Source organism: Bombyx mori, chromosome 24, assembly GCF_030269925.1.
Source record: "Bombyx mori chromosome 24, ASM3026992v2".
Classification (NCBI taxonomy): domain Eukaryota; kingdom Metazoa; phylum Arthropoda; class Insecta; order Lepidoptera; family Bombycidae; genus Bombyx; species Bombyx mori.
In genome coordinates this window covers 9,041,709-9,066,069 of record NC_085130.1, presented here as the reverse complement: position 1 = coordinate 9,066,069, position 24,361 = coordinate 9,041,709, and the positions used below count along the sequence as shown (strand labels likewise).

Below are 24,361 nucleotides of genomic sequence, written 5' to 3'. Positions count from 1 at the left end.
TAGACATTACAAGAATAATGCCTATAATGAAGTATTCTAATATATAACGGTCATTCCTTCAATCCGAAATCAACAACTTCTTAGCTATAAGTATGGATTGGATGTGTGGAAAGCTAGCATGGATACCAAGTTTAAAAATGTATTGCAACATAGGCTTTTCATCAGGTGGCCTGCAAAATAGTTCCTAAATTACGCAATTCACAAAAAAACGCGATAACATGAAACCGGTCTTGTTAAATAAATAATAATAATAATAATAATAATAAAATTTAAAAAAATGATAATAATAATAATAATATAGTCTTTTATTCAGATCCATATTACAATTATATGACTAAATAAAATATATAGAAAACTAAAATTTTATTTAAACCTTAATCTAGCCTATTATTTGAATTTATCTGCAGATAATATTTTCTGCAGATCTGTTTGCCAATCGACAAAGGTCTCCTCCAACCTGGTCTTGTTAAAACGTGGTCTAATAAGAGAATTACGTAATGCAAATATAGAAGTTGATATTGTTGATTGTAAAATTTACAAAACTTCTCAAAATTAAATTACGTGTTTCGTGAATGCGTCGAATTTTAATTTAGATAATTAAAAGAAACATTATCGAAAATTTATTAAATACTATCTCACCCGGCAGACTTCGTAGTGCCTCAATCGATAAATAAAAGACCTAAAGTTTTGTATAAAATAAACTTAAAACAAACAAAAGGAATCCGTCCGACGGAGACACATCAAAGGGAAAACAAAATAGTTATTTTTATTTAATTATGAGCATTTTCATATTTATTTAACTTTTAAACCTTCTCGGGACTTCCACAAATAATTCAAGACCAAAATTAGCCAAATTGGTCGAGACTTTCTCGAGTTTTAGCGAGACATACGAATAGTAATTCATTTTTATATATATAGACTATAGATAAATAGAAAAATAAATATCGCTTATTTGAATAAAATAGTACTTAGTAAGCTTCCCCCCACGGTGTTTCCTGAGCGTTATGACATGTCTTTCTTTAAATGAGGCTTGTGGAGAGTACTTAACGGTAGGCAGCGGCCTGGCTCTGCCCCTGGCATTGCTGACGTTCATGGGCAACGGTAACCACTCACCATCAGGTGGGCTGTAAGCTCGTCTGCCTACAAGACAATAAAAAATTCAATATTTTTTTTTGTTTTTGTTTAGATGGGTGGACGAGCTCACAGCCTACCTGGTGTTAAACGGTTACTGGAGGCCATAGACATCTATAACGTAAATGCGCCATCCACCTTAAGATATAAGTTCTAAGGTCTCAAGTATAGTTACAACGGTTGCCCCACCCTTCAAACCGAAAGGCATTACTGCTTCACGGCAGAAATAGGCAGGTTGGTGGTACCTACCCGCGCGGACTCTCAAGAGGTCCTACCACCAATAAAAATATAACACGATTTCAAAATTGTATAAAGTTGCTTCACTGTACACGCCGAGACTGTGGTAGCCTCTGAACTCTTGTGTTCCGAAACTTACTTTGAAGAACATAATTTTTCCTAAACTTTTTATGAATCTGTTTAAAACTCATACATGGCGTTTTTATGAGGTATTTGCACTTGTAACTGGATGATAGATAGACAGCCTTGCTATTTGACGTCAAATAAGTAGGAAGTCACTTTTGGCTCCAACTTTGTAGAAGTCGATGCGGTAAATTTTACGTGCGTGTTATCGCTTTCAAGGACAAATGAGTCAATGTCCCGTCTAATGATAAGTAATAATAATAATAAACATTTATTTCAAACATAAATTCACAAAAAATGAGACAAAAATTAAAAGAAAAATAACAAGGCTAAATGCCTAACAGTACCGAGACAATCGGTACTGCATGTACCGCTGATCTTCCGCCGGCACCTGCGGAGGGACGTGCACACCATCATCAGACTGACAAAACATTATCTGAGCTTAGAATAGCAACAACAACTGCAACAACAGCAATAAAAACAATGAAATACATATATGAAATTATAAAAAAAATACAATTGCAATGCACAATTACAGCACGGAATAGTTAAAATTGATATTTTCGAATTTAATTTGCTTATTCAGAAGATATACTTTTAAATTTGCTTTAAAAGAACTTAGTGTTCTCTGGTGCCAGATAGGTGGAGAAATATTGTTCCAACATTTAGAAGCCAAGTAACGGACGCTACCTCTAGCTTAGTAGCCTAAGTAGATACCGATGTTCATAGGCATTCGGAATTTCAGGACACAGTTCTGCCACTAAGGTATTTTTTAAGCCTAGTAGATGATAGTATATTATAATGTTCGGGGAACCACGGTGCAGGAGAATTGTCACTATGTAACAGGACATTACGTCGTAAATATTGCGCTTCAAATGTCCTGTCAGGTATATCCGATGGCACGTGGGTCGTGGTAAAAAGAATATGACCGAATCATCACTAGCATTTTCATTCCTCAAAACATCTCTATGGAACACACGGTAGAAAACACAAAATCTTTAGTCTTTTTGTAAATACCGACATTTCAGGTGACCTAAAAGAACATATATACTTATATACTACATTATATATATTATTATCTACCTTTTTAATATTACAAGTTAACTAGTATCTCGATTTTGCGTCTTTAGTATGCTAGAAATCTATTTTGAAGTACAAACACGAAATTTGCAAACTACCCACATAGAATAAACGATACCTAAGCCTAAAAGACAAACAAACATCGCAACATCTAAAGTTCTAATATTGTTGCTTAGTTGATTGTATACAACAAAATAAAACAAATAACCCGTTAAATATGTTATGTTGTTTTTTGGAACGAAGTTTCTTACGGCAGGCTTGGAGGAGATAGGGATTTTGCTGCGCGACCGAACTGAAAAAAATGTGATAGTAAAAACCGTAAGAAAAAGTCCGTGGAATAAAACCGTTAAATGAGACGAATACCTTTCTCTTTTCCTTCTTTTTGTAATTATTTCTATTTCTATGTAATTTTATGTTGTCAAACCAAAATAAAGAGACATATTTTGTTATTTTAATTGATAATTTGAATTAGGTTTTTTTTTTTTTACGTAAAATATTATTTCCTAAAATACTGAATTTCCTAAATAATTTCCTGTACTTAAATAAAAACTAATCAGCAAAATTTAAGAGAAAAATCAAGAAAACCTACATGAAATTGAGCACGATTTTTTTTTTGCAAATTGTGTCGATTCTACATTAGCCGAAGGACCTGGTGTCCCACGACACCACATCTTTTTTTAATACATTCTTATTCTATTACGTACAGATTATTATGTAAATGAGTGGACGAACTTATGGCTTATTTGATATTAACTAGTAAATGAGTAGTCCTCGAATCCTTAGATAACATGGGAATACTTCCATCCACCTTGAGGTTTAAGGTTCAAGATTCAATAAACAGTTTATTGGCTATCCTACCTGCCTTATTCGCTAAGAAATAATTATGTTATGTATATTTGTTTTAAGATTCAGAACACAACCTATGTCCTTGGATTTATTACTAAGCACTCGGAGTTCTGCTATTGTATCAATTTTTGACTTCGATCTAATGGCTCAAAGTCATCTGAAGGTTGCACGATTCGGTGTCTCTGGGTGTGAATTGTGGTGCTTTAGGGATGATGGCAAATTATATTTTATGACGGTTGTCCCACTAGCAGCCGAAAGAGTGTTGGCACCTATACGGACTCCTAGCGTGCACTGCCAATAGTACAACAAAGTTTCAAAATGGTTAAAGGTGAAAAATATTTTAAATTAGACACAATACGGATTTAATATGAGAATTTTCGTCCACGGAACCCGGCGACTGGCGCGGATTATGTTGCATTTTTCTCGCTACAAAATTACCAGTTGTTCCAAAGTTGCTAGCAACTTAAGCTTTGCACTAAAACTTGGTGTATGAGAGATGGCGTTTTTTGTAAACAAACAAAAAAAAAAATAGGGTTGGCTTGACTAGGTATTGTTAATGTGCGTATCTAAGAACTTGCGCATTTTATTAATTTTGCTACGAATATCGCGTGAAAAAAAAAGTAAAAACACTGAATATTTATAATAATTTTAATAAACACGAAGTTCTTTATGGGACGATGCGGAGGGGTACCGGGAACATAACCGGGAAAAAACGCCCGTAACGTAAGATTTTTATTAGTAATGCATACAGTGTACGACTTAACTTTGTACTAACGTACAAAAAATAACATTTTTTTTATCATTCATTGACCACGATCTCAGAGCGTTCATTTGTGCAATACACTAACCCTCATGCAAACAACCGTGAATGAAGTGTACCACAATAAGTTCGCACGTTACCGAATGACCGTGGGTTGTTGCGAAACCTCCAGTTTTATTTTCTTTATACCTCGAATAGAACTTAAAATTAATATTTTTATAATAAGGAACTTCGTTCCTATCCGGTGTCCCACAACATCACACATTTTTTTTTATGTCATTAATTGACTTCCATGCTTATTCATACTTTGATACGGGTGTTAGTTAAAAATCCCTCGCTGAGTTTCTCGCCCGATCTTCTCAGCGGGTCGCGATTCCGATCCCGTAGTAGATTCATTCGCGAAGCAGCTGCTCTTGAGCTGTTAGGTCTCCTTCGGAGGCGCAACAGGTAGCTGTTAGCAAATCCCACCCCTCCTGGCTGAGCCTTCTTTGCTCGCCCACCTGTCCTGGTGAAACTGGAAAGGCCTGCGGGCCACCAGTAATCCTTCAATCATAAAAAAAAAGAAGTTAAAAATCGCTATTTCTACATTAGCATGATAGTGTCCTTAGCGTTGTATTAGCGCTTGTACACACGTGGCGTGTGACGAGCGCTAGTTTCGGGATTAGGGGACTAATAGCGAGCTTACTGTGCTCGCCGGTTGTAAAATTTAATAATAACGAGCTTAAGGATAGAAGTTACGAAGAAAAAGTTTAATACAGCCATTTTCAAATGGTAAAGCCCTTTTACAGCATTCGTTTATCCATTGTAGAGCACTTGTGTATTATACATGATGGGACTGGGCTTCATACATATGTGCTTTTTTTATTGCTTAGTTATGTGGTCGAGCTCACAGCCGACCTGTTATTAAGTCGTTACCGGAACCCATAGACATCTACAACGTAAATGCCGCTACCCACCTAGAGACATGAGTTTTAAGGTCTCAGTATAGTTACAACGTCTGCTCTACCCTTCAAACCAAAACGCACTACTACTTCACGGCAGAAATAGGCAGGGTGGTGGTGGTACCCACCCGCGCAGACTCACAAGGCGTCCTTCCCACCTGTGATCTACTGTATTAAACATGGCAGCCTTGTGCTGGGCTACAATTGATAGCGTTGAAGTTCTAGGAAAAAGCAAATAAAATATGTATGTATAGGTCGGTATAAAAACACTTAACGGAAGCCACAATAACACAGCATTCGCATTCAGGTTAATATCTTAAACATTTTAAATTGAATGAAAAACACATTACCGGGTTTTTCGAATACAGCGTCGGAAATCCTCGTCGAGTTTTAAATAAAGCCAGCACCTCAATTGAACCGGATATTCTTTGGAATACCAGACCGTTTAACCGGATTATTCAAAAACTCGTAGTGAATGTTTTGTTTTAAAGTAAATACTGTAGCTCGCGTTCCTGTTAGCTTTTTATTTATCTGGGTTTAAGTGATTTCGTTTTGACCGGTTTCTTGATTGTGCTTGTTTACCGGATAAAGGGCTTTATGTTGTTTGATTTTTAAAGTAATTTAGAAAAAAAATATATTCAGGCCGCGTTAACATTTTGTTTTTATAAATATTTTGGTTTCAAAACCCGTCAAACAATTTTAGCAGAGACCAAGATCAAAGTCTACTTACTCTTTATTTATATCGGTTTATACGGGATATTTGTGACGTGTGTGTGTTGTTGTATACAATAGTATTCAATAATGCAATTATATTAATCTTTTTTGTTTTTTTTTTATTGCCTTTGTAGGCAGACGAGCATACGGCCCACCTGATGGTGAGTGGTTACCGTCGCCCATGGACTTCAGCAATGCCAGGGGCAGAGCCAAGCCGCTGCCTACCGCTATTAATCGACCCAAAAGCTTAATAACATATTTACTAATTCTTAGATAGAGAAAATCGTCATTACATTAACCACATATACCAGACAAAGGTGAATCTAATGCTATGTAGCCGTAGATGCTTAATATCTGTGGATTATTTTTTATTTGTTATTAGAAAAGAAATGCTTAAAACTATCAACGATTTTGTCTAGTTCTTTACTGGTGGTAGGACCGCCTTGTGAGTCCGCGCGGGTAGGTACTACCACCCTGCCTAATCCTGCCGTAAAGCAGCAATGCGTTTCGGTTTGAAGGGTGGGACAGCCGTTGTAACTATACTTGAGACCTTAGAACTTATATCTCAAGCTAGGTAAAGGCATTTACTTTGTAGATGTCTATGGGCTCCGGTAACCACTTAACACCAGTTGGGCTGTAAGCTAACTAGCTAAGCTAGTACTAACTACACCACTTAGTTCTCAAGACATATCTTCAAATACTTCAGTTTTACAGATAATTGTTAGGTATTTATAAGTACATAACACAAGTTCCGAAGATATCACATAAATATCACATAAATTATAATAAAGTCTGCTGTCGTGTAGGCTTAGTTGCTACGCATATCCGATGATGTTGATCGTATTCTATTAAATCTCGATAAAGATGTTTAAAACTAATCTAATTACTTCTGGAAATAGATAATAGTATCTCAGATATAATTAACTGAATTTATTTTAACTTAATAATAATTTTAAATAATTGTTCAATTGACTCGGTTGACTTCACTCGTCTAGTGACGTCGATCGCACCACCATTCCGTTGTGGTAGGGCGATCAGACAATATATATTCAAGCACACCGAGGTAGCATTCATTCTCGACAGAGAGTTGAAAGTGTAAGCACTACCACTGTAAATTACTCTGTAAGTGAAAAGTGGAAATAAATACAAGCTGTTTGTGTAAAGTGACGCATTATTGAATTCCTGCTGACCTAAGCCCTTTATAATGTAACATTAGCCATCAGTAAATGTTTTTGTGGCGAGGCTTAGAGAATGCCTATGTCCAGCAGTGGACGCCCGAGGACTGAAAGAAAGAAGATAGAAATACTTTTATTATGTCATTGTCCTGTTACTAACTTTCCAATTTCCAAAATCATCTCCATCCAAATATGGATTGGAATAGATCGTTTTCAACGATAAGTCCAGCCAATGTACTTTAGTTATAGGTAAAATTTTTCTCATTTACTTTTTTTTATTGCTTAGGTGGGTTAGACGAGCTCACAGCCCACCTGGTGTTAAGTGGTTACTGGAGCCCATAGACATCTACTACGTAAATGCGCTACTCACCTTGAGATATAAGTTCTAAGGTATCGAGTATAGTTACAAGGGCCGCCCCACCCTTCAAACCTGCTTCACGGCAGAAATAGGCGGGGTAGTGGTACCTACCCGCGGGGTCTCACAAGAGGTCCTACCACCAGTAAATTTTCCATACATCGGTGGAGATAAAGTATTTTATTTTGCATTGTATTGATCGAATTGTAAATTCCCATTGTCCACAGAACACGCGTCAGCACTTGTCGGGGAAACAGCGCGTCTGCGATGCCGGATCGATGGCAAATCATGCGGCGAGATGCACAGCATCAAATGGTACAAAGCTGACACCAGAGTCTACGTGTACTCTGCCTCGAAAGACTCCCCCATCAACCGTCCTGAAGGAGAAATGGTTAACAGGTAAGCTCTTTACGTTCATGACGACCTAGTACTTTATTTTGGAGCATACTGACAGATCAACGTATTTTTGGAACGAAGTTCCTTATGGGACGAAGCGGAGGGGTACCCTAACCGGGAAAAAACGTCCGTAACGTAAGATTTTTTCTATTTAGTTTGTTATCAACAGATGTCACTGCATGTAAATTCAACAATTCATGATTCGCGGCGACGAGATGTTACACAGTTTTTTTTTATTGCTTAGATGGGTGGATGAGCTCACAGCCCACCTGGTTTTAAGTAGTTACTGGAGCCCATAGACTTCTACAACGTAAATGCGCCACCCACCTTGAGGCATAAGTTCTAAGGTCTCAAGTATAGTTACAACGGTTGCCCCACCCTTCAACCCGAAACGCATTACTGCTTCATGGCAGAAATAAGCAGGGTGGTGGTACCTACCCGCGCGGACTCTCAAGAGGTCCTACGACCAGTAAAATATAGATATGACAGACGTTTTCGTATTTCTCTTACTAAATCATACTTACCTGGCGTAGAGGGATGCCGTGATCATGCAGGCGGTTTCCCCAGGGCGAGGCTGCTCCATTGCACTGCGGAGTGGTTGACTCTTGCGATTCTTTTTATTTTTATCAATAAAAAAATCATAATAAAAAATGTATAATTGTATACCCGAATAATGATTTTCTTTATACCTCAAATAGAACTTAAAATTAATATTTTTATAATATGGAACTTCGTTCCTATCCGGTGTCCCACGATACCACACATCTTTTTTCTTCAAGTTTTTATAAAGCTGGATGTTAGCTGAGTTATTGTCATCGTAGCTGGGTAACCGTATAGCCCACCTAATGGGCAGTGGTTATCATTCATCATGGACACTGTTAATGCCAAGCTACTGTACAGCAGTATCATGAAGGGAAAGTGAATCAAGAACAGGATGGTACGTGGCCGAAAGAGCTCTGGAAACGAACTGTGGATGAGTACGGTCTTTCCAAGTTAGGGTGAACGCTGTCCTGGTGGTGGGTGGTGCGGTGATGAAATTGAGATAACGGGATCATCACAAATAATTCCTGAGATCACTCTCCAGGGAACATACGTTATGCTTATGTAGCTGATATAAGCATTTTTTGTCCTGGTGGCAAGGCGTCTTGTAAGCACACTGCAGTAGCTACCATCGTCTGCTTATGTCCGGAGTGAAGCAGTAATGCATCCCATTTTGTAGCTGCTATACTCTTGAAACTTAAACCTCGTGAACCAAGCTCTTCTTCTTTCTTCTTTTTCTACACTTTATCCCACTAGGTGGGGTCGGCACAGTAAATTTTTCGACCCCATTCTCTTCTATAAGTCGGCATCGCAACACTCACTCCTCTCTCTCTCATATCACCATTCACACACTCCATCCATTTCCATACATCTCCTAGTCCCATGCATTTTCTCTATACGCATCACATGTCCACACCACGCTCGTGTACTAAGCTGGCTGGCGGTATTCACGCAGTGATATTTACGAGCTCCGGTGACCACTTCAAGCCAGATGGGTTCTGGGCTCGTTTACATGTCTATAAAAACCAATAAAAATAGATAAAAAACAAAAATTTGGAATCCTCAACACTGCTAATATTGTTAATGACACGTATCAGGGCCTAAATCTACTTACCCTTCCAGAAAAGCTGATAAAAAGCCCTTTTAAAGATTAATAATTCCCGTAATTTACATTTTCGTTGCTTATATCAAAGACGTTATCAGAAATATTAGGTCGTGAAAATGATTTCGTCGAAAACATCCCACAGCAAACGATTTGAGAGAATTCTCATTAACCTCATTAAGTCTCCTAGGTTGTTATGATTTCCTGGTACAAGTGCTGAAAATATTCCGACCATTACATTTTCTCAGTTATTCCACAAAGTAAGCCTTTAATTAACCAAAAGGCAAGCGGAGGGATAAAGAAAAAAAATTTATATTTCTCGTCATTTGATTAACTGACACATATCTAAATATTTGCTACTATCGATAACTGTTTGAGTATATTAGGATAAGAATCACTGATAGCATCGCGCCCCTGTTAATATTCCTTGCGTTTGTATTTATAACAAATGCTAAATAGCTTAGATTGTATTGAATTATTATTTAACCAAACATGTAAGGGGACTTTCGCAGTTGTGATAAAAAATCGTTGGTAGCAAAACGAAATGGATAATCAATTAGGGTATAAGATTAGGTAACCTATCGTATCGAATATAGAACTTCAAATGACAGGACTTATTATGGATCTTGATAGGAAAACTCTATAGAACAGAAATGCTATCAAAATACCAGAATACAAATATTTCGAAGGTAGATGGACACTTAAATCGTAAAGCAGAGTTGCTGAATTGTCTTAAGGTCGTACGTGCAGCTTAAAGCTCATTCTAAGTTGTACCAGTCATTACACATCACAAAATTTACAGGCGTCATTTTGTTACAAAATGCCATTCCTTGTTCCTTAGATCACTTAAACATCGGCCGTCTTACTCAATAGGCCATAGTCGCATCAAAAATGATGAGTTCACTAAAATAAGTTAATTACCTAATTTGAACGAGGGCTTCCATCACAGTTCCAAAAAGCTCTTTGCCAATTTCCTTAATTAAAAAAAAAGTCTAATGAAAAGTAATTGGGCACAACGGGAATTTTCAAAGAAAAAATTATGAATTTTTTAAACGTAAAGTCAGGTTTTTAAGATTATAATAATGAAATATAACATTTTATATTGTGATTAATTTTAATAATTTTAATTTGTGTATTAAAGTTGGCATATCACTCTTTTAAGTTAAGATTTCTTCAAATACAAAACATGTTCGAGACTTTTTGGAGACCCTAATATTATACCAACGTAGTACCTAGATGAATCTCTTACAGTAGTGGCTATAGGAAAGTGTAAGGGAGTCACAGAAATCGTTTCCTTACTGCACCACAAACCTGAGGTGCTCAACCCTGGTTGGGTGTCCTATGGGATGGGGTGACGGTATTCTTAGACTAAGCACTATCCCATCCTAATCTAGCACTCGATAGAGCGATATATCTCGGCAGAAATCGGACACTTAGATCCCAAAATTTTACCCCAACAAGAGGGGTAGAGAACTAAAATATAAAGTGCCTACCCAAAAATAAATTTGGCGGAGATTGCTAAAGCTGCAAGCGAAATAAAACTATGGAATGTCGATACTTAACTTCATGTTGATCCGTTGTAATATCTATATAAATAAATATGATGATACCTTTCATGTTCAATTATGATGAAACTTAGAGCACCCATGTTTTTGGCACTCCAAGAAACATTTCTGTCATAGCAGCATCAATAAAAGATAGATAAACCTAGTATAGTTTAAGATATCGATATTTTTCATACTCTGGTCACTAGCCCGGATTTTACTAGTCATGGATAAAAATTTAATAACATAATATTTAGTAGTGAAGAAGCGATCTAAGACGATAGCCATTAATCCGAATCGATATGTATTAAAGACCGGATCGGATCCGTCGACTGTAATAAGCTGGATCGGATTTATTAACAGACGATAATGGAATAGTGCGGAGCGTTTCCATCGCAAGCACGTCAACGAGTTTAATGACGTGACCATTTTTTGGGTATATATTAAATAGTAGTGATAGACTCGGTTATTATTATTAAGCACTTTTTACAAACTAATTAATTTATTTAGCGACATTATTGATCATTTAAACACAATACTACTTTTTTAAGTCAGCTAGCGAACGTCTGCACGAGGGCATTGACCCGAATGGAAATCAATTGATTTAAATTATTCGGTACTGATTTTATAAGTTCTGGTACCTGCAGAAACTCATCAGAAAATCATACCACAACTAATTAGGAGGAAGTGAAATTAACTTAAATAGTAGACTAATGACAGGTTAACGAACTTTAAAAGAATCTAAAAACAACCACAAATGTACAATTGGACATTAATATTTCAATCACCCCATTATAAAATGACACGTTATTTCCACCCATAATGCCAACCCTCTTTGTTGGCATCAAGACCTTAAATATTTTAACACATCAACCCTACTAACTATCCCACTCTGTGATTTGAACTATAAATATATAATTGGCAGAGGTCTGGGTGGGGAAATCGACACTTTAAATAAATTGCTTTTTTTTAATTGGCTCATAGGCGCAGGCCTGTGTGCCCGTTTAGCAATGTGTAGTCTCTGATGTTTAGGAACGTCTGCATTACCATGGGCATAGCTGAGCGCCTGTCTATAGATCTTTTCAAACTCGGTCGTAGAAGGAGTTCATTACTTATTCACAGTTTTCTGAATGCACGGAAATCAGAAGGTTTCTTATTAAATTTTTTTTTGTGGGAAGATTCATCTTTCTCTCGGTGAAATCGTAAGGTTTTTATTGAACGTGAAAATTGAAAATTCGAAAATGTATGTAGTATTTAACTGAATTCTGTAATCTATCTTTAACTAGCGGACCCTGCATACTTCGTAGTGCCTCAACCGATAAATAAAATACCTAAGCTTTTGTATAAAATAAACTTAAAACAAACAAAAGGAATCCGTCCGACGGGGGGCACATCAAAGGAAAAACAAAATTGTTAATTTTATTTAATTCCGAGCATTTTCATATTTATTTAACTTTTAAACCTTTTCTGGACTTCCACAAATAATTCAAGACCAAAATTAGCCAAATTAGTTCTCGAGTTTTAGCGAGACTAACGAACAGCAATTCATTTTTTTATATATATATATATATAATATATATATAGATTAGGTAAAGATATGAGAACTCTTTCTTTTCTCCTCTGACCGTGGATCTCATTCGTGAGCACGCTGTAGCTGTAGCTGTAATAGAATTGAAGATATTTGACAAATTCCTGAATCGCACTAGTGATATTCTCAAGAGAAGTTTTTGTAAATACATGTTTCGAGCAACAGAATTCAGACGTCGTTCTCGGGAACAACAACACTCGCTCGCTGGAAGGTTTTCCTTTGGCCGTTCCCTCGAACTCATAACAAACACATTTAAACTTTAAAAAATATGTGCAGTGTGCATTATGAAACTCCTCTTTGGGTTAAAATTTCGTAGCTGTCTCGTGGATTTGGACTCTACATTTGATCAGAGGGGCTCTATTTTTTTTTTATTGCTTAGATGGTTATATGATGTTAAGCGATTACTGGAGTCCATGGACATCTACGACGTAAATTCGGCAACCTTGAACGGCTGTACCTCCCTTCAAACCCAAATGCGTTATTGCTTCACGGCGGAAATAGGCAGGGTAGTTGTACCTACCCGTGCGAACTCACAAGACGTCCAGTAAAATTACTAGTTATTTTAAAGTTCTGGTTAGTATTTGATTTGTCTTGGACGCGCAGCATTTAAAAGTGTGCCATAATTGTACACGCAGCCCTTAAAAACGAGTTAAGCATAGCGTAGCACTAATGTACTCAGTTCATGATATAACAGTTTTCATTAATTAGACCCCATACCGGCATTCGGTTTATTACAGTAATTTCTAGTTAAAATTGTGTTTCGAAACGGTTAGTGCTACTTCTGATCACGCAGCCGGAAGAGTACAGAAGGCTCATGCCTATTGAGGCTTCATAGCACTTTGCATAGAACACCCAATGGTACAGAATATAGAGACAACCAGTTAACGATCATATGTTTGTCTTTTAAATCGTATTGAGTCGTCTGATTAATTTTTTTTTTGTCGGAAGGAAATCGCCGGTCTCCCACCCTCCTCTCTCCTCTGGGGATGGCGGGCGGGGTAATGTCGGAGTCGAACCGACTAAAATCTCCTGTCGCTCAACAACCTACGTCTGAGCCTCGCATGAGACAGAACTTATAAAAAGGCAAAGGGGGGAGAGTGAAGCGTTTAGTGCGGAGCACATTTCTCCCATCACCCTCCCCCTCGGCACGCCGGGCCAGCAATCGTCGGCACCACGACCACCAGCCCTCTCGGTCGGCAGGCTGTCCGAAGCCCGCCTAAATGGCGACGGTTTGAATGGGTTATCCTATGAAATACCCCGCTGGGTCAGAACCAGCGTGGGTCGAAGATAGCCGGCCTTCTATCACCCGGATGCTCTTGCGTAAAACGCATGCAGAGCAGCTTTCACGTCGTCTTCTTAGGCCCCCTTCGCCGGGCCCCAGACTGACATATGAGAGGGACCCGAAACACTTAGAGGGCCAGCGCTTGAGCGAGATCCGCCTCCCTGGCCCCTGCTCGACGGTGGCGGGCTTGTGTGTCTCTCACGCGCCCCGCCGCCTCCTTCCGTGAAATGGTGCACTCGCAGAAGTCGAGCAACACGACTCGTCGTCGCCGAGCATCAATGCCACAACACTCGGCAACGACAAGTCGTTTCCTATTTTTGCGACGAGGACACGGTGCCACCCCTCCCATGCGGGGCAGGCTACGAGCGTATGCTCTGCCGTGTCCAAGTCGCAACCACAATGGTGGCACTCTGCCGTCGGCTCGGCTCTGATCCGGTGTAGGAACTCACCAAAGCAACCATGCCCAGTGAACACTTGCGTGAGGCGGAAAGTGAGGCGTCCTCTGTCACGATTCACCTAATCCACAAGAATCGGGCGAATCGCCTCGACGGTCCTACGACCAGCCGAAGGATCGGCCAGCCGCCTGGACCGTGTCTCCAGCACGGACCGCCTAGATTGGGCCCTCCGCGCTCTGACCATACTGGGGCTGGGACGCGCCACGCCCCGGGCGTGAAGGTCAGCCCGCCACTGATAGTTAGCGGCGAGCGCCTCCGCCTCCAGGACCCAAGGCAGCGTCCCACACACCGCCTCGAAAGAGATGGTGCGATAACCACGGATTGCGATACACCTGGTGTAAAGCTGGAATCCATATAAATCGCAATTTGAATGCCACCACTAATATTCATAAGTTTCAATCGTATAGCATGACAGCTATTCCAAAGTCAACTCTAACTATCAACGAACATGGTTGCTTTTTTTAAGACAAAAAGGTTTTTCGATAAACGAGCTAACGAGCTATCTGTTAAGTGGTTACGAGAGCAGATAGGTTGTCGTGGTCCAAAAGATAAGACGTCCGGTGCAGTTGTGTTGAGCGATGCACCGATGTTCGAATCTCAGGCGGGTAACAATTTTTCTAATGAAATACGTACTCAACAAATCTTCACGATTGACTTCTACCGTGAAAGAATAACATCGTGTAATAAAAAGCAAACCCGCAAAATTATAATTTGCGTAATTACTGGTGGTCGAACCTCTTGTGAGTCCGCACAGGTAGGTACCACCGCCCTGCCTATTTCAGTCGTGAAGCAGTATGCGTTTCGATTTGAAGGGTGGGGCAACCGTTATAACTATTTTTTTTTTTTTTTTTTTTTTACCTATGCTGATAGCCTTGAGAGGCTATTTCAGCTTCACCCTAACGTTAGTAGGTGAGCTCGCGGGGCTCAACCGGAGAGTTGCTAACACTGACCCTAGCAAGAGCAGTGCTTCGCAGAATCTACCACCGGATCGGAAACGCGACCCACTGAGAAGATCCGGCGAGAAACTCAGTGGGCTGTGTCTATGGGTTAGTTCGCTCGTCGAGCCCTTCGTCGCAAGCGACGGGTTCGACGAGGACGGTGACCGGTGCTTGTGGTGCCTAAAAGCACCGTTAATGGATCAGGAGGATCCGTAATGACGTGCTTTGGGCGACGTCGACGGTTTACCATTCGGTCTACTGGGTCGGGTATGTAATTTCCAGCGGCTACGATGAGAGGGTTCTCATGTCGTGCCGCCTTCTCAAAATGGCGCAGCGATGCCGACTGTAGATACTTACTAAAAGAGTCGAGCTCCAGGTCGTCGTGGAGATCCACATTCCTAAGGAACCAAGGCGCTCCGACGGCTATCCTGCAGAATCGTGATTGAATAACCTGAAGGGATTTCAAGTGGGTGCGGGCTGCGTGAGCGAACACTACGCTTGCATACGTCATGACGGGGCGTATACAAGTTTTGTAGAGAGTTACCTTATTGCGGAGGGACAGTTTGCTTCGACTACAAAGCATTGGATAGAGTCGTCCTAGAATAAACGCGGCGCGGTCGCGTACCGTTTTTATATGGGGACGGAATGTCATCCCTCTGTCGAGGGTGACGCCTAGATATTTGACCTTCGAGACCCACGGAATGGGCTGGCCAAAGAGAGTGATGGGACTAACGGCGGAGGTGTTTGCGCGCCTACTACGGAGTGGGATGCTCGGAGTGATGTTCGGAGGGCGACCCCTTTTGAAAAGCACCGCTGCGCTTTTCGTGGGGTTGATGTCAATTCGCCACTTCCGGAACCACTGTCCCATGGTGGCTACTGCGATCTGGAGTCGCCGATGAAGCAGCGACATCTTCCTACACGAGTAGTAGATAGCTGTGTCATCGGCGAAGAGCGCTAGATGGGTCTCCGGAGACCGGGGTATATCATTGATATACAAACTAAATAATAACGGGGAGAGCGCGGAGCCTTGCGGGACTCCGGCAGTCAGTTGACGGGGACGAGAACGAGTTCCCTCTACTCGATATCGAAACGAACGGTTCGACAAGAAGTCTCGTATGATGAGCACGAGTCTGTCTGGCACTCCCATGTTGTACAGTTTGTAAATTAAACCGTTGTGCCAGACTTTATCGAACGCCTTCGCGATGTCGAAGAAGAGGGCGCCGGTCGGGATTTGTTTACGCCTATTTAGCCCTATCAGAATGTGCTCCGTGAGGCGGTGCACTTGTTGTACGCACGAGTGTTTTGAGCGGAATCCGAACTGTTCGTCTATGAGAGTTTTGTTCGCGGTAACAAAATCCCAGAGGCGTTTTCTAAGGAGACGTTCGTAAATTTTTCCTATCGTCGAGAGGAGACTAATCGGACGGTAACTAGAAGTTTCGTTTCTCGGTTTGCCCGGCTTATGTATACCGATAACGTCCGCTTCTTTCCACACCGCGGGAAAGATGCAGTGCGTCATAGCGGCATTTAAAATTGTAGCCAACATTGCTATCAGTTGGACTGGCAAAAATTTTAGCGCGCGGTTGTGGATGCCGTCGGAGCCTGGTGCCTTCCTAGGTTGGAGGTTGTGGATCGCGTCTCTAACTTCGTCAGCGGTAATGGGGGGTAACGCGTCCGAGGGCGGCAGGGAAGCTCTGCGCTCGACCTCCCTGTCGACTAACTCGGTGTGTTCGGGGTCCGCGTGTTGAGTGCTGGTGGTGCACTGCTCTTGCAGTGCATCGGCCAGCAGCTCAGCCTTGTCATCGTCATCGAATGCCGGTGGTTGGCCTGAAGGGCGTAAGAGGGGAGGCATAGTAGCGGTAGTTTCGGATTTGAGAGTCCTAGCTAGTCGCCAGTATGCTTGGTGGGAGGGCGCGAGTTGTTCTAAATAACTATGCCAATTATCGTTACGCGCGTCGCTTAAGCGGGAGTGGACTTCGCGTTGTAGACGACGCATCTGAATCCGGTTTGAATGCGTGGGAAGACGATCGTAGGCCCGGATTGCCGCGTTCCTAACTCTTAAGAGATTCCTAAGATCGGGGGACAGTCTGATGCGGTGGAAGCTGTCCTCCACATCGACTTCTTTAGAAGATCTAATGATCGCGGAAGAGATGTGATCGGTAATGATGTTTATGGATTCGACGGTGTCCTCGGGGGATGGATTCGAATCCGGGCCGTAAGGGAGGATTGGCGGAGCGGCGTCGGCTAGGCACGTGCCCAGCTTATTCCAATCCACCATGGTCCTCGTAACAGTGACTGGGTTGTGAGGGCGACCGAGCTGCATAACGACAGGTCGGTGGTCTGAGTCGAGCTCTGACATTGCTTCGATGGAACGTAAGCGCAGAGTTACGTTCCTAAGCAATGCCAGGTCTATAGTGCTCGGACGGAGCGCGATGTTATACGGATAACATGTTGGAGTTGGGGGACCGACTATTTCAAAGGTGAGGTCGTCTATAAACGCGTCGAGACGCCTACCGTTGACGTTTGTACGATGGCAGTTCCACCTAGTGTGGTGGCAATTTAGATCGCCTGCCAGGATGACAGAGTCTCCCATGCCGAACAGTGACTCGATGTCACTGCTCAGAAGGGGCTTGTCCGGGGGGAGATAGACGGATGCGATGACGATCGGCTGGTGTCCCGTCAGCGAGATACGGCACACTGACGCCTCGATATGTAAGAGCGAGGGAGTATCGAGAGGGACAACGTGCAGGGCCCGTCTATAGTAAATGGCAGTCCCGCCTTTGGAGGCGGTGAGTCTGTCATTCCTAACCATGACGTAGTTCGCGACTTTCGGGTCGCGACGCGAGGGCTTCAGACAGGTTTCCTGCACTAATAGAATATCTACAAGATTATCGCGGAGGAATTCAAAAATTTGATCGCGTTGCCGCGCGAGTCCGTTAGCATTATAGAATGCTAACGTAAGGGAATACGGTTTTTCTCTACCTTTTTGCGCCATTGATTATCGGTAAAGATTTTATAACGTACGCGACACGGACTCGTAGACGTCCATGTGATCGAAAGCGGCCGCGAGCCGCTGTTCGGGGGTTACCGACCTACGTATCGCGTCTGCGAACGATCGCAGACGGTCGAAGTTGACTGCGGTGACGAAGTCACGCACGAGCGCGAAGTCGTTGACGGCAGAGGGTTGAGGGGGACGGAACGCGGGCGCGGGGCGAGGTGCGAGCAGGGGCTGGGGCGCGGGGCGTGTCACGAGCGGGGGCGGGGGTGCGGTTTCCGTTCCCGCCTTCGTATACGGCAGCGGTTTTTTCCACGCCGACACCGTGGGAACTGCAGCCGGCACGAAGGCGGGTTTCGGCACTGAAGGCGCCGAAGTCTTTGGGCCGACGGTTCGGGGGGCTGGGTGGGTCGGACGTTTTCGCGGAGCCCTAGGACATCCACGGTAGTTCGCGGGGTGCCCTTGCTTAAGGCATAGGACACAGCTTGGAGGTTCGGTCGCGGTTTCCCTAACACGCGAGCAATCTAGTGTGGCGTGGTCGCCGAGGCACTTTACGCAGCGGGGGCGCGCGTGGCAATTACGAGCCGAGTGGCCGTAAAGCTGACATCTGTAGCACTGCCCGGGAGTGCCACGTTTATGGGGGGCTTCGATGGAGACCCCGGATAGGCCGCAGACTGTCGAGAGGCATGAGATCTTTTTCTTGGCCTCCGGGGTTGGCTCCAACGCGACGAGTATCATGTTGTAGGGCTGCTTGCCCCGCCCGCTGTGCATCCGATGCACACTAACTATAGGGAGTGCCTGAGCGATCAGGTCCTCCTTAACGTAGTCTATGTCTAGCTCTTTCGGTACTCCGCGTATTACTACACGGAGCTCGCGGTCCTCCTGAAGAGCATAGGTGTGGAAACCTATGTTCTCCTTTCGGAGGTATGCTGAGAGGGCCCTATGGTCGCCCGGCGTTGCGACCTTGATCTGAATCCCATGCGCGACGTTACGCGCATGGGTGTAGTTGATTTTATTTGCCTGAAGGGCCTGGGAAACGCGGTTCCACGCAGTTTTTTCCTGGAGAATCAGCGGGGGCGGGGCAGCTGCTTTAGGAGCGGGCGCGGGCTTGGGACGCGGCGGCGGGGTTACGCGGCGAGCGGAGTCCGACTCCGGTGTCACGACTACCTGCGGGCGGGAGGCGGTCGCGGATTTTGTCTGCTTCGTCGTGGAGCTCCGGGACTCCACGGCGCGAGTACGCTTTTTACCGCGCGTTACGGTTTGGAACCCATCCGAAGTTCCAGGCTGAGGGCTTGACGCGGATTCGAAATCCATCTCCGATTCGGTATCGGAGCCTGAACTCGAAACGATCGAGGTCGCGACGGACGAGACGCGCGATGACGTAGTCGACGCGGGCGCGGGGGTGGGGGTAGCGCTAGGCGCTTCGTGAGTCGCATCGTCGGAACGTGCGCTCGAACTTAACGCGGCGGCGGGGGGCGCGCGGCGTGCCTCCGAGGCACGTTTGAGATACGCGGCGACGGACGCGGGGGGGGAGGGATTGCCACGGGCGGCCCTAAACTCTAGGTACTCGGCCCTAATTGACGGGTACCTATCCCGGAGGAACCCGACAAGATCACTGTCACAAACACTTGCACTTTCTTCCATGTTTCTTCTTGCTTCTTGCCCGGGGGGGGCGGCCCCGGGACTTTTGTTGAACTCGCCGAAAGGCGAGGCCCCGGATAGGATTTGTAACCCCCCTGTGCTGCAGGACAGCAAGGAGCAGGGGGGGGGAATGCCTATGCCGTGAAAACGGCAATCGGCGGGGAAAAGGAAAGGAACCCGCTCGGGCTGTATAGTGCTACAGCAGGCAGAATCGCGAGCGGGGGTCTAGTCTTGAAAAAGACTGTTGTTTTGGGAAGGGTTAGGAAATCGCTAGCCTGTGAGTGCCACAGGAAGCCTGATCGTAGCGATTGGTTGCCTTGAAAAAGACAGTTGGTATGAGGTGGGTATTCACGGTCACAACACTATCACGCACAAATGTGTATTCCGATGCGTAGGTCGCAAGCGACCAACGGATTGGAAGGCACGTTCACACACAACCGAGTCGTAAACGAGAATGTATTCACGGTCACTAAACTGTCGAGCACAACTGTGAGTTCAGAGACGTAGCTCGCAAGCGGGCCACGGATCGGAAAGCACGTCCGCGCACGACCGAGTCGTGAGCGAGAATGTTTTTTGTTATAACTATACTTGAGACCTTAGAACTTATACCTCAAGGTGGGTGGCACATTTATATTGTAGATGTCTATGGGCTCCAGTAATCACTTAACACCAGGTGGGCTGCGAGCTCGTCCACTCATCTAAGCAATAAAACAAAAAAAAACACAAGACGTTCAGACGAATTTCAATTGAAAAGCCTATCCCACTCTTCAAACCATGACTGTCTTAGCTGTGGAGACAGTTAGAGCGGTGTGAAGCGTGTTCAAGTGGACCCAAGCGCTCTGGTCCATCTCAAATCTAATTATTGAAAACTGAACTAACACCGTGTGTGACCGTCTACCTACACACTGGAGTTTTTAACATTTTTAGCGACGAGTATCCGTCTCGACCAAGGTTTCTGCTCAAGCTTTGTTGTGGCGAAAGCTCAACCGACAAAGCTCGTTTCGGCACATAAAATTACAGCGATAATAACACTGAGGTGAGCGGAGCGCTGTCGGAATGTGTGTTTGTATAGCATTAGAGAGAAAATAGGTTCATCGTTTTTGCATAAATATTAAGCAGTCCTCTGTTGGCGTTAGTAATTGTCGATAAATTAGCGAATAAAACGAAGGTTTTCTCAGCATACACAATAGAAGTAGTTTTCGTAATTCATTTAAAAAACTAGAGAAACTTTAAAAAACTAGAAAACTAGTAAGAGGGAGAGAGAGAGAGAGAGAGAGGGGAGAGAGAGAGAGAGGAAGAGAGAGGGGGGGAGAGAGAAAGAGAGAGGGGGAGGGAGGGGTAGGGAGGGAGGGAGGGAGGGAGGGAGAGGGAGTGAGGCAGGAAGGGAGAGGGAGGGAGGGAGGGAGAGAGGGAGAGAGAGAGAGAGTATTCTTTATTGTACACCAAAAAACAAACAAACAGTGCGATACATTAAATACAAAAAAGTACAATTGGCGGCTAGGCTTGTTTAATTTATTGATTTTTGTGAATAGCCTAAAGGTGTATGAACCGTCATCGGTGCAATATGAAGCTGCTGCTTGCAGGGAAACCCCAAGAATCTCCTGGAAACATCGTTGACAGATCTTTCTAGAGTCAGATAGCATGTAGCAAGCACGATTAGCTCACTGAGTTTCTCGCCAGGTCTTCTCTGTGGATCGCGTTTTAGATCCGGTGGTATATTCTGCGAAGCACTGCGCTTGCTAGGGCTAGTGTTAGCAACGTCCTTAGGTTAGAGTCCCGTGAGCTCACCTATATGCTACTACGCTGGCATAATCCTCTAAGGCTACCAGCTTAGGTAGGAAAAAAAACACCATACTCGTACACAACCATGGTGGTTCCTAGTAGAATGAGGTGACATAGAGGAATTGATGGCATAGTTTTCAAAGCATTCTGATTGTAACACATATGGATTGTACTGATCTCTCAAATTGAACCGATAGCAAGATTGTTGGCTTTTTATAAAAACCTTACGGATGCTCACACAACTACGTTCCATGGGGAGTGCTCTGAGGAATTGTTAACTTAACAGCAGATGGGCTGTGAGCTCGTCCACCCATATAAGCAATAACAAAAAAAACACGAGTAGTTAGTACTTTGGAAAGGTCTTGAAAATGTTTTTTTTTATTATTAATTAATTTGTCATTTAATGGGGAAAGTTTCCAATATTTTTAATATCGGGCGGAATCCGCTGAAAAGCTCAGGTTAAAGAGCTTTACAATTCGAACAAGAGACTTGTTTGTTTGTTTTTTCTAGGCCATTTACTTTCTTCGGCTTCAGAATAATGTTCGATTCAATGTAAATATTGAATCGAATATTATTCTGAAGCTAATGACGGGTATTTATTTTTTCAAACGTCGGCCCTTTTCATAAAATGAAGCTTCGTGAAACCGTTGTCATAATTTTCATTACGTATTTCCTCCAAAAATTAAAGATGGCCGTCGGGAGTGATGTCCTCGAGTTCCAATTAGATAATTGCCGGTACAGATGATGTCACTTCCGGTCCGGCGGAGGGCGCCTCAAAATTGGATATTTAACTGAATAAGGTCTTAATGTAGATGAATTAGATGAGTCCTTTTAAAAGGTTGAGGGAGGAGAGAAATTTTACGCTAATTTCAACAAAAGTAATGATTCCGTTACTTTAACGAAACATGATTATAGTTCCGTTGTCTTATGCATTCATAAGCTCCAGAGACACTTTCGAGGTCGAGAATAAGCTTCAATATTTTTTAAGGTGTGAATAGAGTTTTGAAGCTTGTGGTAGGAGGTACCGTGCTCCGCATGCCATGAAGTAGCCATGGTCGTGGCTACGATGCTTGTCAGCAACAAGTCCTGGCACACGATGCTCGACTTCTGCGAGTCCACTGTCTCGCAGCAAGAGGTGGTGGAACAATACAGAATTATAATAATGAGGATAAGGAATGAGGAACTATAACAGTGCCAATAGTAATATCGAAATAGCATATTATCATTGAGACATGACAGTTTCGCAGCAGAAACCGTAGTACCTCAAGTACTAGACTTGCGCAAAACATCACTTCCCAATGTAATGTGATATGACATCACTTTTACAGACAGGTGATATTACTCGAAAACATTACAGATCACTCTTAACAATACTCGGTGCGTTCAATAGATACTCTTCGGGGTCGTCGTACTCCCTTACGGGGGCACGGAGCGGGCCTCGGGGTAAACCCCACTACCCGGGCAGACGCTCCCTGCCACATAGGGCAGGGGTGAAATAAATGCAAGACTGGATTGGGGGGGGGCTGTTCGCAGCGTGCTTCGGCACACTCACATCGACAAAAATACATACATATATATAATACGATGGGCAGTCTGGTGACGGCTCGATGCCCGCGGCGGTGACACCCCGGCGCCGGCTGCTGTCCTCTGCTTCCTTACAGCTATATATATTTTTTTTTTTTTTTTTTTTTTTTTTTTTCTTATTATCTAACTACAACTAACTACTAACTAAACTAAACTAACTAAACTACTATATACAACAGGGACAACAGTCAGCAACCGTGGGGCCCGCCACCGGCCCCATGCCGCGGCCCCACCTCTACAAACCAGAGGAGGAGCCGCGGCACTAGTTTGGCGCTCACCCGTTCTGGGCTCCCCAAAAGGGGAAGACCATCGCGGGGAGGGACCGATGTTACACACTCCCCAGACGGGGGAGTGGTCCACCCAACGGGGGTGGGAAATGGGTCCCCATAAGGGGGCACCCCAACGATGTGGGGGGACATGACGAGTGTGGACAGCTCAGTCCCATGGGGGCACTCATTATGAGCACTCCCATATCACTCCGATTAAGCCGACTATCTTACCATAGCCGGGGGTTCCAGTAGCTCCCTTGGTAGCGCCCGACCATCAGGTGGTCTGGCGTGCAAGGGAGCTATATTGTGGAGGTGCTCGTGGGGTCCACCGTCAGCCCGCTCGTAAAGATTACGAGCTAGCCTCCGAATGAACTCCTCGAGCGACTCCACATCTAGATCCCGGGCGATTACGTCATTTCTGACGTAACGCCCTGCTCCGACTATCGTGCGAAGAGCCAGATTTTGCTGGACCTGTTACCTCGCCCGCATACCCTGCGGGATGAGGTGATACCAGGCCTCAGCTGCGTACGTGATACGGGAACGGACATACGTCTTATAAATGCCGAGCTTAGTCCTGACCGGCAACCTGGAGGCCAACACCGGCCGGAGGAGGAATCTCGCACAGCGAGCGGCCGCCAACGCCTTATTGGCGTGGGCGGTCATCCTCAAACTCCGGTCGATATCGACCCCCAAGTACCGGACGCTGGATCTAAACTCGACATTAGCGCCACGGAGACTGAGCTGTCCCGGGACGACTGTTGTGCGGACCGGACCGAAGAGGATAGCCGCAGTCTTCCCCACGTTGACCGCGACCCTCCATCGGTCCAGCCACTGGGGCAGTAAGTCCAAAAGCCTCTGCATCCTCAGAATGGCCGCAGAGGGGACG

At 43.8% G+C, this 24,361-nt stretch overlaps 1 protein-coding gene across 2 annotated transcripts in view; it reads left to right on the top strand.

Moving 5' to 3' along the window:
• Positions 1–24,361, top strand: part of LOC101737333 (hemicentin-1) — a 421,872-nt gene that overhangs the window by 183,800 nt on the left and 213,711 nt on the right. For both annotated transcript variants that reach the window (XM_062675692.1, XM_062675691.1), the window contains exon 3: positions 7,590–7,761. In XM_062675692.1, the coding sequence (XP_062531676.1) occupies positions 7,590–7,761 (172 nt within the window). The remainder of the gene's footprint in view (positions 1–7,589; positions 7,762–24,361) is intronic.